The sequence below is a fragment of the Aythya marila genome, assembly GCF_965140915.1.
Source record: "Aythya marila genome assembly, chromosome: 2".
Lineage (NCBI taxonomy): Eukaryota > Metazoa > Chordata > Aves > Anseriformes > Anatidae > Aythya > Aythya marila.
This window is the reverse complement of record NC_139043.1, coordinates 71,421,967-71,441,976: the sequence shown is the minus strand read 5'-3', so window position 1 is coordinate 71,441,976 and position 20,010 is coordinate 71,421,967. Positions and strand designations below refer to the sequence as shown.

The 20,010-nt window shown below is 43.6% G+C and overlaps 1 protein-coding gene across 2 annotated transcripts in view; it reads right to left on the bottom strand.

The window, feature by feature from the left end:
* Positions 1–2,136: 2,136 nt before the first annotated feature.
* The window catches only part of FBXL7 (F-box and leucine rich repeat protein 7), a 182,678-nt gene continuing 164,804 nt past the window's right edge, over positions 2,137–20,010 (bottom strand). For both annotated transcript variants that reach the window (XM_082753936.1, XM_082753937.1), the window contains 2 exons: positions 11,930–12,541; positions 2,137–5,193 (listed from right to left, as the gene is read on the bottom strand). In XM_082753936.1, the coding sequence (XP_082610062.1) occupies positions 4,457–5,193; positions 11,930–12,541 (1,349 nt within the window). In that variant the 3' untranslated portion in view covers positions 2,137–4,456. The remainder of the gene's footprint in view (positions 5,194–11,929; positions 12,542–20,010) is intronic.

The window sequence follows — 20,010 nt, the reverse complement described above, 5'->3', positions numbered from 1 at the left end:
TGGAGAGAGTGTACTGTATTTACATAATGTTCAGGCAATTTTCTTCATGTTTCTGTTCCTGCCCCAAACTTCATTCTTCGGTACTTGACTCAGATTTTCTCTGGCCCAAATCTCTCTGTCCAACAAGTCACACAAACCCAGATCTCTTAACCCAGCCCCATTTTCTTTACTGAAAACCATTCAATCCCTTCTCATCTCAGTCCCAGTTCCCTGCCTAGGAAATTTCCTTCATCTGTCTTCTTGCCCCAGTTCTTCAAACCTCGTCTTTCAACCCTGCCCTGACTTTCCAGGCAGCTTCCACATAATTCAGGTTGTTTCCTCCTTCACACTGCCAGAGTGATAAATGCCTCCTAGCCTTGCCAAATCTCAGCCTCACCAGACTACAAGCTCGGAAAGATCCAACCATGCCCCTCTTCTGATTATGGAGTTGGATATGTTTGAAGACATGCAGTGTAGCTAAATTTGGGTGAATTTTAATGGGGAGATTAGTAAGATACGTCCTTGTCCCAGAGCTGACCTCCTGGCAAGGCTCACACTTTCACTCCGAAAGCCGTCGAGGAGATGGAGAGCAATGAACCGTTTCCAATGGAAAGGTCACCAAGAGTTTAACATGAGCAAAATGACATTTCCTCCTAGCTTTATTTACAGAACCAGATGAACCATTTCAACTAACATTTTCAAAGCCCAGCATGGGAAGTTTCAGCCTGAACAGCTAAACTGAGAAAACTACAAAAACCTAAAGGCGGGTTACTTTTCTGGGGAAGGTGGGGGAAGAGAAGCTTGCTACCATAGGATTTTTCCCATTTTAACTAACACTGGTAGTGGCGGGGCAGCCAGCCTGCAGTCCAAATGGTCACTATATTTCTTTTTAATGAGACTTTGGACCTGCTTCAAGGCTAGTGCTAAAATTAGTTTTTTTTTACTAGCTTTTTAGTTTTCCAGTTCAAAGGCTACAAGCTTTCAGAAACCACTACTGAAAGGTTGCAGCCTGGACCAACGTTTTGAATCCAAGACAACCAACAGAAGCTGTTTCAGATTTTGTAGAAAGCCAAACATGAGTTGAGCATAATTCAAAAAGACAAAAGTGTTGCACTTCACATCAATCTCAAGCCATTACCACAGGGAAAACATAGTTCCACTTTTTATGAAAACCAAGGGAATGAGAAGAATAAATGTCTAGATACATAGCTCTGGCTGTAATCAGTGTATGGTGGCTCTGATGTGCCTTTTCTAAAAGACCTCTTTCTACACAAGTTATTTGAGAGTCATAAACGACATGCCAGCCTGACTGATGTGATTCAAGGTTGCTTGTTTTGTTGAGATCACTACATGTTATGGCAGAGCAGAAGAAGCCTCAGTGCCTGAGAGTGAATTTTATGGTTCAAGAATCAACAATGTTTAGGAAATTTAGTCTTTGCCAACCCCAAACTGGAAAAAAGACACATCACTCACGTGTTGCAACCTTTCCAGCAAACTCAGCTGCACGCGCACTATTTTCTGGTTGTACCGTTTTGCAAGTAGACATTGAAAAAGGTTAAAAGTCAAAACAAGGAAGCCATATCATTAAGTTAAATTCAAATTTTCTTGAAATAAGTAGCAGTCTCAGAGTAGCAAATCAGGCTATGTAAGGCTATATACTTAGAAATGTCTGGCTTAAAAAAAAACAACAACCTTTATTCATTCTCCACTAGTGCCCCCCCCCCAGAGTGGGTTTTTTAGAACATTCACAGGAAACATTGCACTAAGTGCTCTACCCTTGCAGTCAATCCATTTTCATTTTCACATCAAGTATGTTAACTTGCTTTTAAAACAGTGCAGAAGCCCTCCTGAACTTTTTATATGTGTGCTTTTTATATGCTGGTTTTTCTTTTACTTACACTTCCAGTTACTGGTTATGTTTCAGGGTCAAGAAGAATCACATGAGGAAAATCAAATTTTAAAGAGACAGATAGGCAAGGTCATAATCTATAAAAGTTCTTTTTTTTTTTTAATAGTCATCCACTTACTTGATGTGATGATGTGCTCGTTCACCTGCCTGGTTTCAATAAAACAAAGTTTTACACGTAGTTAATCTTTTCATTTTCACAAGAAGTTAATCAAATAGTGCAAATGACGATGCATGCTCATAGTTACCAATATATTGCTTTATTTCTTGGTAGCAAATTAAGGCTTTTTAGTGAGATTTGTACAGTACAGGCCAATTTAAACATCAGAAACCTTTAAAACCATGTAGCACTATTCATTCAATTTATCGTAGCCAGAAAAGTAGCTTTTTTACTTTTTTAATTATTATTAAAAAGTTAAATGTTACTAATGAGGCCTTATATTTCATGAGTGCAAATGGCTCAAAATCCCACCATCTTCAGGAATGGGCTCAACATTTACTATTTTTGGGGCCATTTTCAGATAAAGGATAAACAGAGAGTATAGCTGGCTCGGATAAATATACTGTAATACTTGCTGGAGAAGAATCTCTAATTTTAAAAATACAGAAAGGAAAACTAAAGTGATGTTAACTCCTCAAAGGATGATATCACCCCCTGCTAGCCACTAGCCAGTAATAGTAGCAATGACAAATTCATTTTCCTTGGCCCTCCTTGCTTTAGGATAACATTATTTATAATTCACAGGTGATGACATCCCATAAGTTAAGAAACTCAAAATTGGAGGAACACAGATACATTACAGGACTCTTTGCACAAGAAGGACAAGTTCCCTCTGCAGGGACATGTCCAAAGCACTGCTTTTTTGTAATCTGAGAGAGCATTGCTACAAGTATTTCCTCAGCAATTATGTATTTTTCGCGAGCATATGGATTTTCACTTCATATCAATGATTTTATTAGTGTTGTCTGGAGATGATGGAACTACTGCTTATGAAAACCAGACACGGTGCTTCCCTTCTTATGTTCTCTACCAAGACATTTATAGCATTTGAGCTGAACGTATGAATTCACCTGTCAGTCACGCACAGGGGGCCTCCCTGAAAATATCATCACCCCTAACATGTCTGGCTTTCAGATCTGAGCATTACATGTGAAAATGCAGAGAAACGGCTGCCAGAAAACTGTGAAGAAAGTAACCATGAAATGACCGTATGCTCTGGGGAAGGAGGCAGTAGATGGGGGAAGCTCCCAGCCACGCGTGTTCTTGCACGAGCAAGAGCGACCATGAGAGTACAATGGGCTTCCAGTGTCACAGGGCAAAGCTGGCACCATGATGCCATGTTGAACAGCAGCCATTTCTCCAGCTTATGGGAACACGCACAGAGAAAGAGTCACAAAATTTAAACCTATAATGTGAATAACATTCCAAGCCCTTCTCTCCCCCAGGTTGTTATCTAACGCCTTTGAAGTCTCAAGATCAGCTATCTGTAAGGCCACAGAAAAGGGTCAGGTTTCCACATGTACTAAAGCACGTATTGAACACAGATCAATGCACGTGCCTGGTTTGCTCAGGGGACATCAGCTGCAGTGGTGCCATGGCTGCTGAAGAGGTACCGTGAAGGAATAAAGGCAGACTTTCTGGCGGTGGCAGCACAGTGCAGTGACTGGAACTGCCTTGTGCAAAGCTCTCCACAGCACCTCAGGGTCCCTGGTGTACTACAGCACTAGCTTAGCCTGATGCAGAATTACAGTGGCTTTCTGGGTGGATTTGCTGGCTTTTCCCCTTGCCAGGCCATCAATCTCTCTATTTTCCTTCACTAAGGTGAAAACATCACTGCTATCAGACCCTGCAGCCCCTGTCTGCTACCAGAGGGTGGTACTGCACATGCTGGAGAGGCAGATCTAGAGTTGAAGGCAAGTAGTGATGATGCACAAGTGACCTGGAAGTGAGCTTTCCAGGAGAAACCATGCCTGGGCACAATCTCCAGGTTCACTCCGCAGAGTGCTTGGCAGTGACCAGCAGGTCTTATTCTGCCTCTGTGAAGTGTATTTAAGAACATCACCCAGTATTTCCTGAGGGGTTACAATGATTGGCTACCAAGGAGAAACTACTTGGAGATAAGGGGATGCTTTATCAGCCCTGTTGGAAGAAGTTGGGGAACACAGACACATATTGCATAGTCAGCTTCAAGAGCACAGCTGGAATTCAGATGCATTTGACACAACTTGGTAGCCTTTCCAAAGGAGGATTACGTGCTATTTCCTTTGGAGGTAGCTACTTTAGCCTGGGACAAGATCGTGGCTGTTAAGGAAATGGCACCCCGACAGGGATGCCGAGCACTCACTGCTTTTGCATTAAGGCAGCCTCTCGACGGAGACCCACCGCACCTTAAAAAGTGATCATACAAAAAGCAAACAAAATAGTCCTCTAGAAACCCCCCCACCAACAACATAGAAGAAAAGCTGACTCCCGTGAGCTATAGAAAAAACAGCATTACCGAATATGGGAGCATGTGTTTATACATCAGTGTTTTTAATACTGCATTGCAACAACGGGTGTGTGGTATCCTTTCAGAAGAAGGCAGGGTTGGTGTGCTCTATAATACAGCGCTTGCAATGTCGTTTTACAAATCGCAGAGCATCCACAGACACATCGCAGTCCTGCACATTCAACATCTGCAGGTCAAAACAGTTGGCGGCCACAATCTGCAGGCCTTGCCCAGTGATGCTCTCACATGATTTCAGACTCAGGCGCTTCAGGTTGAAGCAGTTGAGGGCTAGAAACTCCAGGCCGGTGTCTGAGACCAGGGGGCACTTGCCAATATCTAGCGATTTGAGTTTTGTGCAATTTTTGGCGAGGTACTCCACGCCGTGGTCCGTGATGCCCTCGCAGCCCCGCGCGTTGAGGTAGCGCAGCTTGCTGCAGTACTTGGCGATGTAGCGGATGCCCACGTCGGTGATCCGTCCGCAGTGAGCGATGCTCAGGTATCGCAGGCGCGACTCCAGCTTGGCGATCTCCCGCATGCCGAAGTCACTGACGAAGCGGCAGTCGCTCACGCTCAGTTCCTTAATGGACGTGCAGTAAATCATCAGGTAGCGGAGACCCTCGTCGGTGATGCGGACGCAGCGGCGCAGGTACAGGTGGGTCAGCTGGGTGCAGTGCGCGGCGATGGTGTGCAGGCCTTCGTCCTCCAGGACAAAGCAGTCCGTCATGTCCAGGTAGCGGATGGAGATCTGCTTCCCGTGCAAGGGAGACAGCTTGATGGAGGCTTCGCGAGTCAGGCTGATGCATGTTACCTTGGAGCAGCCTAGGGGGAAAAACAAGGTCAATTCAAGCAAGCAGCAAAAAGGACTCAGGCAGCAAGGCCAGAAAGGTGGCCGTGACATTATGCACTGAAGACAGCTTCATGCTGCACGAACAGATACGTCCTGACTGACCAGCCTGGGTTTGCAGTGATGTGCACCAGGGGAAATAATAAACTCCATTGGAGTGAGTTTGCTTGGGGATTTTGAGTACCAGCAAAGCCACAGACCAATTTCGTCCGCATCCCAAATATAAAAAAATGGCCCTAGGTTTACCTAGGGACACTCTACGGTCTATTACTGCAATAGACACTCAGTGACAATTTGAGAAAATGGTATTACATGACAACCATGCAGCTTTTTGATCCGAGGCAGTCTCATTGCTGATGGGCTGAGTTTGTAAACCAACATCAGAGGCTCTTTCACCATCAAACCCCATTATAAAAGAGAAGGAAAACCCCACCCACCCTCCAAAAAGCATCTGGGGAGCAGATGTGAATCCAGCCCCAAGCCTGCAATGTGGGAATGATGCAAAACCATGGCAAGAAGATGTGTTTGCAGAAGGGTGGAGATTTGGGTAACCTAAGGAAAATGGGGAGAGTCAGCAGGAACCTACAGACTTGTAAGGGCACGGGAGGACAAGGACAGACACAGAAAAGGACTATTTCAAGTGAGAAAGTCTGGCCATGAATGGCTGTAACTAGACTAGAGGAGAAACATCAGACCTTGCAAGGGAAGAGAAAAAGCTAGATGAAAGGGAAAACCACAGTCACAGACTTCCTCCATTTTTGATCTCCATTCTGTGCATGGTGGTGAATGAAAGCTTTTTTGGCAAGTGCTGTTTCTGCTCCATTGCAAACTGTAGTCTCAGAGCTCCTGAAGGGAAATTCTTATCTGTGTCCAGTTCGTCTGGGTACATTACATTAGCATGGCTAGAAATACCTGCGAGGATGACCTCCTAGTGATCAAGGCCCAACAGTTTCAGCCACAAATATCTACCCAGGCAAATTCTGCAGCTTACACCTAAAGAGGTGCCCTCAGGTACGCACAGAAGGAACTTTTCTGTATTGCTAAAACACTGGCCAACAGCAATGAACTCAGCCATGAAAAGCCAGAAAAGCTAGAACGACAACCTTAGATCTCCACGGATCATAAATGCTGCACAAATCCTGTAGTCTGGAAAAAAAAGAGCATACCAATCTTTGTATAAAGTCCACCTCAAAAACTTGGATGACCCAAACCCATACCACTTCTTACAGTAGGCTCTTATTCAGAAGCTTACTGGAAGGTTTGAATATGCTTCAGAGAAAAAAAAAAAGAAAAAAAGAAAAACCTTCTGATAATCCAGAAGGCTCACACAAATGCCTTAAGAAGCATGAGATATGGACAGCTTACAACCTACAATTAGATTCCTACATTCATCGCTTGAGTTTGCAGCTGGATTTTTAATTTAGACTTCAAATCTATGTGAACAGATGCACAGTTTACCTTAGGCCTCACCAAATGAAACTGGCAAATTGTCCACAGGTCATGCAGAAGCTCTGGGACCTTAAGGCAAAGCACCTTGTTCATAGAACAACATCTTCTTAAAACTGAATGCAGCTAATTCCTCTCCTGGCTGGGTTGTAGATCCATCTGTGCTATGGTGCAATTTTTGGAAATATGTTTGCCTTCAAATAAATACTATTTACACACTCCAAAATACAAAGTGTTTTCACTAAAGGGAAGCAGAACAGTCCAATATTAATGGTTTAAAATTTCTCCCCTAATACACTCTTTGGAGTAGGCGATGAAAAATACACAACCCGAGTCCCCATCCTTGAGCTGGGTTTTCATAGAAAAAACTGGCACCTAGGCATAAATCTGTTGGATCTGATATAGCTGTCTCTATTGTGCTAGCACAAAGAGGCTGCTGGATTAAGGGATCAGTCCAGATATTTCACATGCTGACCAGAATTCAGTTTTACAATGTGGTTAAGTGAGAATGAAGGGTTGATGAGGCAGACGAGAACGTTCTGCCTGCTGTGGGTCCAAGAAAGGGGAGTGATGTAATGACGACAATTAAAAAGTGAATAGGTCAGAAGTCTCTCAGCAGGGTTGGAGTCACTGTACAGAAGAGTGTGATCACTGTTTTGACAAGCTCAGCATCGTCCTGTCTAGTTACTTTGGCCACAGTGTAAAATATTTCAGGGGAAGGGTATTCAAAATGGTTCCACCAGAAAAAGAATCCATGTCGATATACAACTGGCTGATTTTTAGCCAAAATGACAAGTTTCTGGGTCTGTAACTATTTTTCTGTCCTTAATAATAAAAAATGTAAAAACAAAGCTCTTGTAGCAGGATTTTCCATAAAGGAAGTATAACTGATTTTTAAATGGGAGATGAAACTTCCAAACAGATTAAAAAATTGTTGGCAGGCATGTTAGATAATAACTTGCAGTCAAGCTCAACCAGCTTCTAGAGATATCTCTGACTTGCCCACAAAGTGGATGCTGAGAGTGACAGAACTTGTATTGTGGAGAGCTCTGAAAGTTAATACGAACGTCTGGTTCTGACATTAAAGATTTTGGTACTTTATTGCTGCCAAGTAACCATCCAGGAGGAGAGGGACTCAACTCGATGTACGAATGTGAACTGGGTTTTAACCAGCTAGCTGCAAGGATGGTGTTATACCCCAGCACAAGTACCTAATTTTTCTTGCTCAGTGTGAAACCCGATCAGCAAACCACTTCAGTGCTGAGATTTACTTGAACATCAAGATGAAAGCCTAGTCCTAATTATTCCCTGGACCTGATTACAGAAGCAATCTTTTCACGAGATCTCATTTCAGCTTCAAGTTTATGCAAGGTCCTAGAGTGCAACCCCATTTCAATCAAGTCCAGGGAGAGTCTGTCTGTACAGCAGTCAAAATTGCTGTCTGAAACCTTGTTGGAATTCTTTTCATAAGACACTCAGGTATGAAAACAAGCATCATTTTTCTTTCTTTTTCAAGTGTTGTTTTCCTTCCCCACCCCCCTCTTTTTTTTTTTCTTCTTTTTTTTTTTTTCCTCTTTCTTTTCCCCTCCCTGGTCTCTTTTCTGGCCTTCCCTGTCCTACCTTCTATTTAAACTCGGTACCCCAGGGGCAGTAGGAGAGCAGTATGGCACAGCCTGAGGCAGGGCCCAGCAGGGAGGGCAATTGCCTTCACACCACAATGCAGACTGGTGAGTCTTGGGCCCTGACCTTTGAAGACGACTACTTACAACCACAGATGCATGGATTGCTTTTCCCAATTTGTAAGCTCAGGGATCACCTCTTCTCTTTGAGAAAATGGAGAGAACAGAAAGAATGAGAGCAAGCAAAATCACTTTATAGGAAACATCCCCAGAGATGGACAAGGTGAGGCTTTAAGAAGCACTTTAAATCTGCCCAACAGCATCACTGTATGCTCAAGCAAGGCTTTCTCTTGCTTTGGTCCTTGATGTTCACTAAACCAATTACACTTTTTTTTTTTTTTTCTCCCTCAAATCTGTTTCCCCTCTTCACAGAATATCTGCTGGACTTGGCTTTTCCAGGTGCTGTAAGATGCCTTTTCCCTGTCAATTCTGCAATTTGTTACTGAGCAGAGGTGCCTTTTTGGTGAGACTCCAACAGGAGTTCCTCACTAAAGATCCATGTGCTGACAGAGGGGGTGTCCTGCTCTTCCAGCAAGGAAGAAAAAAATGGGGCATAATTGAAAGGATTAAACTAGCTCCTGTGGATAACACAGTTGTGGGTTTTTTTTGTTTGTTTGTTTTTTAAATGGAGAGGTTGGCATTATATGCAGAGCAATCTCCATAGGAGCCAAGAAGCCAAGGAGCCATTACCTTGTGAAGGTAATGCAATCAGTGGCACATGTAATATGAAGACAGATCAGACTCACCCTTCATCTGAGCACACTGCTGTGGCGTATTCACCACTGTAGGCTTTGCTATAACTGAGGTCACTCCTAACCCTATCAGATAGTGTTTGGTTTGATGAGAAGGGTTCATTTCCCCTTCCTCTGCCACCAAGTACAGCATTGTGTGTGAAGCACATGAAGAATAAAGTTACTCATGGATCATCACTACATATCCTGACAAAGTGCACAACAACCCTTAAAAAAAAGAGTGCCCCACAGAAAATAATCACAGAATGGTGTGGGTTAGAAAAGGCCTTAGAAATCACCCAGTTCCAACCTCCTGCCATAGGCAGGGACACCTCCCACCACACCAAGTTGCCCAAAGTCCCATCCAGCCTGGCCTTGAACACTTCCAGGGATGGGATACTTATAATTTTCCTGGGCAACATGTTCCAGAAGAAGTAAAAAAAAAATAAAAAATCTTTATATATTTGATTTCAGCCAGACAGGAGTGGAAAATGGAATCCCGCTTCCAAAACATTCTCAAAAATTACCCGCACCCGGAATGAAAAATGCAGGCTCAAAACAAGACCCTAGAGATTCACTCCCCTCAATTCATGTGCAGGCACACGCTGCAAAAGCTGTGTCTGACCCCAAGCACCCTCACTTCTGAGACTGTTCAAAACCAGGATTTCTCTCCCGTTTGTTCCAAAAAGGAAGGAGCTTGTTCAAGAAAAATCTGAGATTAAAATTACTTTCCTGTCCCACTCTGAGACAAAATTTGAGGAAGACAGGTATTTTACACCACTCTCATCTTCCCATCCCTACCCCCTCCCCACATTTTGGGCCAAACCAACGATCCCTTAGGGACAGTCACCATCTTCAAGGTCTGAAAGTAACAGGCTTGGGGGAACCACCCAGACAAACCTCCAAACAGAGCATATTTTGAGACTTGGTCTCATCTTTTCTTTTCCCCTGTTTTTGCAAAAATAACTTTGCATATCTATCAGTAGAAGCTGTGGACCTGAACAGTCTCAGCCACTCCCATGGAAAGGCTCTGAGCCTTTCCTATGTGTCAGCTAACACACTGGTTTGCTGAAGCAGTTCACCCTCAGTTCAGCAATTCTGCTTCCTGCATGTCCAGGCCCAGAATATTTTGAGCTCGTCAACTCTCCATACCACCCTGGAAGATGAAAGTAAGAAAAGCATAAATGAGCACAGGATACAGCCAACCTTCCAAGTGATATGCAGCTCCAGGTCTAAATCATACAGGCATTTACTCCTGATATTGGACACACTTCAACCTGAGTATGTTGTAGCAACCCGCAGCTGATGTCTGTATGTACTGACAATAAGTAATTCAAATGCAAAGTTGCTGTGAATAGATTCCCTGGGATGGAATTCCTAATCACCTGTCAACTGTGGACACTGGTCACAAAAAAGTGAGTAATTCTGATTTGTTGCTGTTTGCTTTATTGCTATCCATGACATTGTGCCATCCTAGCAAACACTAGGTGAAAGAGTTGGACTAATCAGTTAAGAAGGAAGGAAGGAAAGAAGGAAGGAAGGAAGGAAGGAAGGAAGAGAGAGAGAGAGAGAGAGAGAGAGAGAGAAAGAAAGAGAGAAAGAGAGAAAGAGAGAAAGAGAGAAAGAGAGAAAGAGAGAAAGAGAGAAAGAGAGAAAGGAAGGAAGGAAGGAAGGAAGGAAGGAAGGAAGGAAGGAAGGAAGGAAGGAAGGAAGGAAGGAAGGAAGGAAGGAAGGAAGGAAGGAAGAAAGAAAGAAAGAAAGAAAGAAAGAAAAAGAAAGAAAACAACAACCCATAAGTAAATCAGTGTGCACCAGCTGGGCAGTCTTGGAAAAATCAGCTTATCTGGGCACAAATGACTCAACATCATTGCTTCCTATCCCTGCTTTGCCCCGCTTTGTTGTGTAGCCATCAATATCTCTGCAATGGCAAATCTGGTCTAGCTGATCATGATAAACAGACTGTTATTAGACTGATAACAAGGTGGTATCACAAAATAAGTACTGAACATTAAATTTATTCTGGTGCTCTGCTTGGGTGCATCCTTTAAATTAAATGTCTGTGTATTCACAGAGAGGAAAATGCATGTGGCTGACCTTGGGAAAAAAAATCTTCTATCCACAGACACATCTGGGAAAAATTGTCTAAAACATTTCAGCTGATCTAAACAGCTGCAGTGTGATATATTGAAACTGTGGTTAAAGAAAAAGGAGAAAGTCACTAAGCAAGTGTATACACTATAAAAAAAAAGTCACAGCTAGCTACATCTGGTTAAAATAGGAATGGAAGCAAGAGGACCTTGAAGTTTAGCTAGGGATGACATTTGATATTTTTACCCAGACAAAAACCTAGGACTGATTCTGAGCTCCTTCTCAATTCACTCACCAGATTACAGATATACACATCATATATACAGATGATATACATGTACATACGTAGAGATGATATCATCTACGTACAAATAATATATATATATATATATACACACACACACACACAGAAGATTTTAAAACTTTTGCTCTTGCTTCAATAGCTAGCTTTTGCCATGCTACATACTACCAACTGCAACATGGACCCCTGTAAGGCTGCTTTATGCAAACACCTACAAGGAGTACTCTTGCTGTTGAAGGGGTCCTCTCTGTCAGCTGGTCTCCATCAGAGGGGGCCAGTCCGCTCAACTGGTGCTGCTGGCATCTGGGGCATGGGGACTGACGCGGTGCCTGGCACACCATGGTGGTAGGAGATGAGCACTCCTACCTCGAAAAACAGCGCAGAAAGGGAAAGAGTGCAGTGTCAGGGAGCAAGGGTAGACTAGCAGGAGGCGTTTTGATGTCTGTGTTTAAGTATTTCCTGTTACCTGACACATCCAGGTGTTCCAGGTTCGGACACAGTGACACAACATCGAAGACCGCCTCGTTGGAGATGTTGTAACAGCCGGACACCTCCAGCCTCCTCAGTTCTGGGCAGCACTGGGCAATGGTGTAGAGTCCTCTGTCTGTGAGCCGCCTGCAGCCACTAACAATTACCGTCTCCAACATGAGACATACGTTGGGTGTATCCTGACAAAGCCTCCGGGTCAGCACTTTAAGAGCCCTGTCTACGTTGATCGTCTCGCCGGTCAGGCGTATAGTCCTCCAGAGCCGTGGGTCCCAGGCGAGATTGTACCAGCGGCGGCACACGCGGGCACAGCGGCACAGCTGGTTGGTGGGCAGGAAGGAGAAGATCTGGATCATGGAGTGATCGGGCAGCCGGTCTACGTTGGCCTGCTCCTTCTGGTGCTTGGACGCCAGCCGGATGAGGGGATGAGTGAGGCGGGTGGGAGGCGGCGAGTGGACCATGGCAACAGTCTCCCCAGTGACTGAGGATGACGAAGTAGACGAGCCTCGGCCATTCTGGAAACCCTGGGTATTCGGTGGGAATATCAATGCTGGACTGGGCGTGCTGAGCGTCCGCATGCTCAGGTCGGAGTCTGGAAGACAAAACGCAGGGATCAGTAAGCGGCCAGAGGCTGCAGGGCCTGTCCCGCTAACCTGTCTGCTCATGGAGAGAGATGGGCTGCGGGGTTTGGGCAGGGTGTGAAGCAGGCATTTTTAGCAGGTCGAGTGGGAACACACGCTCCCAGAGCTATCTCCAAGCACCATCCCATCCACCCTGGTGCTGCCACACAGCAGTGACAAGCTGCCCTAGCAAAGGGCAGGCTGCAGGCCTGAGCCCTGCAGCGTAGAGGAGACAGCAGCACAACACTAGGGATTTTACATCTTTACACCCTCAGCTAAATACCACAGGAAATGAGGGCAGCTGAATCAGAGGCTTGTTCGGTGGGGAGGAACTGCAATAACCTCAGCAGCACCTGGGAGCTGCTCAGGGAAGAACACCACGGTCCTTCGCCTCTCTGCTCTTCCAGGGAGAAGCCGGAGAAAAGGGCAGAAGGCAAATGCTGCTTTGCTCAGCATGCCTGGGCAGATGGGAAAAACACAACCACACGCAAGCATCCTCCTTGTGTCGTTAAAGAAGTTCATTTCTCCTGCATGCCAACGGGGACTCAGCAGGTTAACCGAGAGCCTGGCAACTGGCTCTTGAGGGGTTTGGCTGTGCTGCTTCTTGCATGGGCAGAAAGGCACAAGGGGAAAAAGGAACTGCGATCGGATTTCAAAAAGCAAGCCCAGAGAAGTCAGTGGCGAGGAAACAGCACGCCTGGAAGTTTGTTACAGAACCGCTGCGCAATGTTTACACCATCTTTTTCCTAGTGCTGCTGCCAGGTTGAAAGCCATCAACCCCAAAAAACACACAAAACTATTTGCTATTTCTTTAACATCTTGCAGGCATAAAAATAAAGGGGATCTGCTGCTAAGTAAGCTTGTCTTTGATGAAAGTTTATTTCAACAGTTTTTTCTTTCTGCTGACATTGCTGCCCAAGAGTCATTTCCACTCCTGCTCCCAGCTCTTCAGCTATGCAGTGCGACAGCAAGTCCTAGACTGGAGAGAACCAGGAGGCATTTCTGACTGTCAAACAAGTGCCATGGGTGATACGCTTAGAGACCCTAGGACATCTCAGCAGTATGCTACACAAAATGCAACCATCATGTGAGATGAGAGATGGATGCTGGCACGGCTTGCTCATTCCCTCTCTGACCTCTCCATACCGATCACAACAGAAATGCTTTAAGAAGAAAAGCACTGTCCAGATGAACACAGGAACCAAACTGCAACACCCAGCAGAATAACAAGTACCAAGAATGGAGTTAGAACAGAGGTTTCACAGCATCAAGATTTCCTCCATGCTGCATCTTTTGCCATCTCTTCAGTGTTCAGACATTTCAGGGAAGCATGCAAAGCCATCTCCTTCAGTAACACCAGCTCTACAGCTTTGCAACTGTGGCTGAATAGAAATGGGTTAAGCAGGGCACACCCAAGAATGCATTCAACAAACCCACACAAATCTGGGTTTAGGCAGAGTTTTCAAATAAACTAATTTTTAGATGAACTGGATCAATGTTTTACATAAGAATTTCCCCATTTGGCTTTTACTTAGTCCAGCACAGGCATGGTTTCACCTCACTAGCTGCAATAGCAGCAAACAAAGGGTTGCATTCTCACAGTGGGTCTGCAAAGGAGAGAAGCACAACTCCTTAGGTGACGAAACCAAGACACAAAGTCCATCAGTTTGCCCAAGACCACCTAGTTCAGGTGAAGACAGATCAAAATCATCATCTCACCCTGTGAAGAAAAAACCCACACTACACAGCTCCTTCCCTCTTCCTTTTTTGTGTCTTGTTTCACTTAGACAGAAACTCAGTATTTCAGATAGTGACAGGAAAAACATTTTTTCTTCAAGGCCTTTGAGTCTATTCTATGGCTGTGTGGATCTAAACCAGGGATTTGTAAATTTCTGAGCGAGAACCGTATCTTAACACAAAGTAGGTTTTGCAGACACTCTGCTCCCCTTTGAGACCTCCTAATACCCCCCTGGCAGCTACAGCAAATAATTGCACGGAGGAGTGTTATTTGGAAAGCGTGTAGTATACTTTGGTATTTTAAAAATGAGATTTACAGCTGTAGAGGAAAAAAAAACCACCAGCAGCAGCCAGGCTCCTGCAGACAAGTACTGACTCCACAGACCACTTAGGCAACTGCCCCCTAGATTAATTGTTGCAAGGACTTACCATGTGTTTGACCTCCCTCACATCACCACCAATGACAATGCCTGAAGTTAAACATGTGCATAAGATGTGGCAGATCTGGAGCCTTTACCTTTTGTTCTTTTCTTCAGATTTTAAGACAAAGAAGCTTCTAATATAAAAGAACATGCATTTTTTTTTTTTCAAGTGCTGGATGTACTTTCTACCGCTATATATATTTGGTATTGTGAATTCCTCCCCTTTCCTTTTACTTTTTCATTTGCTTTGGGGTTTATTTTATTGTTGTTTTGTTGTTGTTATTGTTTTTTTTTCCTTAAACCAGTACAAAAAGGAGAAACAAACCAATAAAAATAAAACCCACATGAGAAACACTTGTTTCTACACAGCAAAATAGGTGGATGAAAAATCAAAATCAAAAAGTTTCATATTTTAAATGTTTGCTATCAACATTTTCTACTACTGTGAGAATGTGGTTACCTCCTGTAAGACAGTCTCCCAGTACAACTTGAAAGCATACATTTTTAGTCTGTGATTGTTGAAAACACCGAAAGATCTCTACAGGGTTACATTCTTCCCTATGCTTATACTTCAGTATAAAAAAGCTTTTAATGCTCCATGATGCTCCCTCCTGTGATCAAAGCATCAAGCTAATACGGCTAATCTCCATTCCTTTTGGACCAAAAAATGGCATTCCTTCCTCACTCCTTTGCTAACTGTGCATAATCAATACCTTAGACATTCCGGATGCATAATATATTACTAAAATGTGGTTTTTAACTTAGACCTAGAGCTAAAAAAATGTGACCTTCTGTTTTATGGTAACACTCCGTGCTTGCTTCATGCTCTCCTAATTCTCTCATTAGTATAGCTGTTCCAGATGTGCATCCTGTATTTCCTTTACCTCTAATCCTGAAGGTGCTCCATGTGAAATTTGCTCCCCCCACCTTCAGGACGTGGACTTCCAAATGGATACACACACATGCATACGCACGCACCTCTTCCCAACCCTTTTCTTTTTTCCCCCTGAAACAGCGTTGTCATTATGTTCAAACAAGAGAGGTGAGGGAGCATTAGTGGTCTGCTGAGTCTGTAACGCAGTATGCTCCTAGGCAGGAATTTTGCCAGTAGCTTAGCTGAACTCCTTACAGAGGTATTCCCACTTACTGCTTGTTGTGCACCCCTGAGAGGAAAAGAAAAAATAGCAGGTGAGTTCAGGAGGTTTTTGCCAGTAAAAACTTGGAAAGCTTTTTGCTAGCATTTAAAATTTCAGCAAAACCCTTGGTCTATTGTACGTTTTCCAGGCTTTTCAAGTACTGTTGGGAGGGACTTCCTGCATATCCGAGCTTCTAAGACTTTCATTCAAATTTTGTTCTTCACCATTTGCTGAGTGCCAGCTAACAGACAGAGCTGGGCCGAGACAGGGCAACCCACTGACAGCATGCCATCAATAAACGCCATCCTGCAACTGCAAACGAAGCTACTGATTGCAGTTCTCAGTACAATCATTCCAGACACATACTGTAACAAGCACATCTTTTCCTGAAAACCACTGTTTAAAAGCCCAAAATGCAGCTTTGCATTTTTGTGATCTTCAAAAGTAAAAAAATGTACAAAGCAGCCCCATGTTTCCCTCCCTACAACCTCTTCTACCCCTCTTCCTCCCTAATTACCAATGCATTTCTGCAAGATGCTTTTTATTATGGCTTTGTTCAGGCTCTGAAAACTGTTTGTTGATATAAGAGAAAATTTCTTAACAATCTTTAAAGAAATCTCAAAAGACGCGTGCCAAAAACACAACTATAAAAGCTGACACAGAGGGAGAAAATGCACTGGAGGGAGTTTTCTTATTCCATCAGGAATCTGGTTTATTTCAAAGTTGGAGTTTTTTTAGTTCTTTTTTTTTTTTTTTTTTCTTTTTTTTTTTTTTTTCCAGTTTGGTTTCCCAATGTGTACATACATCTGGGGAAAAGGAGCCTTACCTATGTATGACTCAAACCAAGACTAGGTCTTTGTGCATTCTGGCCTTGACAGCAACACACAGTCTCTGGTTTCGGGACCAGAGGAAGAAAACAATGTCATGCTTTTGTTCGACCAGCAGTGGGCACTAACACAGGACACCTGATGTCCGGATCCCAACGTGGACTTTTTGAGATTGAACCACTGCCCGTGTTTAAAGTGTGACTCCGTGTAACCACAATTTTCACTAGGGAGCTGTGTGCACCTGTCGTGAAGTGAGTGCTATACTGCGCTCCCCAGCTTTACAGAACTAAAATGAAACTTTCAATAAATATCAACAAAATTTCAGGTCCTTGTCTGACAACTGAAATGCACCCTTCATGTTGATCTGCTGTCACTGCTGAGGTTTTTAGCAACACAAAGGAGAGAGTTCAGCCAAAATATGTGTAGCCTCTGAAGAGTCAGTATAGCTGAGAAAACTTAAAAGAAAACAGCATTTTTATTACAACATTAGATGCAAAATAATGTGTGCAAAAAAAAACACTTAAGCATAGTATAGACACAACACATAGTCTCCTCACCAGAAAAATGGTGCATAAATATTAGCTATTTTACTAGGTCCAATATTGATCTAGACTTCACGTTTTTACTATGATACCATCTCCCTTGCCCATGCCAAAAGTACTTGTTTTACTGAGTGTGTGGAGAGGGGGAGCCTATAGCGGCTGTCAAAGCTGTAGAAATAGGGACAGAAGCGACCTGCAGCAGGAACACTATGAGCTGGTTCAACAGGAGACTCCTGAATGTGACAGACTGTCTTTGAGGAAGACACCACAGCATGCAGCTAACACAGCAGGATGTGACAGGGGTGTTTGTGCCGTGGGCACAGGGAAGTCCCAGAAAAACAGGCACCTGCAAAAAAGAGTAGCTTCCACATCCGAAAAGTCCTTACACGTTGCCCTCAGGCTGAGGCACCACCACCGACCTCGCATTGTCCCAGCAGGGCTTGGGGAGTCCGTGACAGCGAAGAGGCAGCCGGGACAAAACTCACCGCATGACCTCGCACGGGGCTGCAGCAGTCAAGCCCGCTAGCAAGGGTTGCTCAGCAGAGATACCGACGTGATTTTGCAACTTTTTATGAGTGAGAATGTACAGAGCGTGAAGCAGGGCTGGATTAGCTCTCTTGAGGTCTCTCTCCAAGAACACTTAAACCGTCTCTGATGTACATGTCTGCCCTGTTCTTAATTTCCAGGGAAAGCTATAACTCAACTCATTGAGGTGCCTGTTCCAGTGTTGTCACCTTATCGAGTTTCTAAGTTTTTCCTATTACCCAACTCATGCAAGAAGCTGTTTCTTCCCTTCTCCTAGTGCTTGTGAACAAGGAGAGATCTTCACTCGTTCAGCAAGGATTTCTGGCAGGTACTTACTCAGACTTCAGTCCTTTCCTCCCAGTCACATCACCAACATTGGCAGTGTCTCCTTGTTTCTCCTTTAGACTTTTCCAACCTGTGTGTACATCTCCTAAAGCCCAGTGCTCCAAACTGACCACAGCACTCCAAGTCAACCCCAGCAGTGGCTACAGCAGAGTCCTTCCCTCCTGTATTTCATGGAAATCACATTGTCAACCTTCCAGATTTTAACAGTCTCAGAAGGATGATGCATTCAGTTTGTGATTCAATGCATCGCCCAGATTCCCACGTGTCATACAGCTGCCTGGCCAGTTATTTTCTTCTATATACTCTATTCATCTTCCTCACACCTGTCCCTTTTGAGAGTGGTACTTTTTCTCTCCCCTTAATCTTTAGTATTTTCAAGAGCATTTTAAGTCCAGAGCAACCTTCTCAAATTGTGCTCATTTTCAGTTTTCTAAATATACCACATGTTCAGTGTCACAAAATTTAACCCATTCCTCCAGTTTTGTGTGTCAATTTGATTCAAACAGACGGCTTCTGGAGAGGGATGGAAAATCGAGTAAATTATTAAAGAAAACTGTAAGGTATGGCAGGGCAGGTCCCTACAGGGCTCTCTTTGAAACACCATCACAGTCGACAAATACGCAGTGATAACTATGCAACATGCAATTCCCCTTTGGTGGCCACGTTATGATGATTTCACTTAGTCGGCATTGTTTCCTGGCTCGCTTCCAGCACAGACATGCAAAAATCTAAATAACCCTGAGATGGGTTATATCTCCCGTTTCCCTCTCATCAGACTATTTATCTTTGCTAGCAGAGAAAATCAGCCTGAGAATGTAAGATGAAGGGAACAACAAAACTTCAGCAAAGTTGAAAACTTATTTCTTATCCTGTGAGAACTTGTAGGTTACGCAACTCTCTTTTCGAGAGCAAAGACCTGTGACAAAGCTCGATTTTTCAGTGTAAAAACAAGCAGCATCAGAGCTCATGAAGTAATTGCATCCACATGCTCCTGGAAGGAATGGTTCCATGGAACTTAGAAACAACCCTTTATAGTTTTTAAAAACCTCCCACAGAACGTAGTAAGAATGTGTACCTATTGTACAAGGCTGGAGACAGCGTTACAAGGCCACCTGGAAGAGGGATATGTTAACTTAGATGTGAAGCCACCTCATAGTAGTTTCTGTGTGACATTTTACACCTTGGATTATACTGGTGTAACTTCCCGTTGATGTTGAGCTCCAGTTTTCTTTAGTCTATAAACTCCTCTAAATACCTTTAGAGACCTGATCTCGCATTCCTGGCATATTCACACTAGATACTTAAAGTCAAACAGCACTGCAAGTGAAATAATCGTTACAGTTTTATTAAGCAAATAATTCTTCCTTACAATGCATTTGTCGAAAGCTGGAACTAATTTGCCACCTATTGACTTTGTCCCTTGCCACTTGGCAACAATTAAATTTATCCCCATGGTTTTGAACAGAGCCAAAAAATATGAAGATTGTGGGGGGAAAAAAAAAAAGGAAAAAGTAATCTTTCATCATATTAATTTTCATTGTGTTAATTCATCATTTTAATTTCTGAAGTCAGAGCATCTTAATTTTGCCTTTAGTACCACCAGTGATACTAGCACATCAGTTCTGACAAAAGGGTTTGTCAGTGTGTCATTTCTGGTAAATAACATAGTGATAGATGGGATGGTGTGTTTTTTCCATGTTCCGTAAATATCTAACCCCAAAATGAATTCCATACATGCTTAAGAACAAGCTCTTCTTAAACCCCTTAAGGTCAGATACTTTCCCAACTCCTTGCTGTATGCCAGGGAACTCCTCCAGCAGAGTCAGTTTGTATCTACATAGGCAAGGAGTGCAGCCCAAGAAGAGGAGATTTATGGATCAAAACTGTTACTGCTGAGAACCTGACAG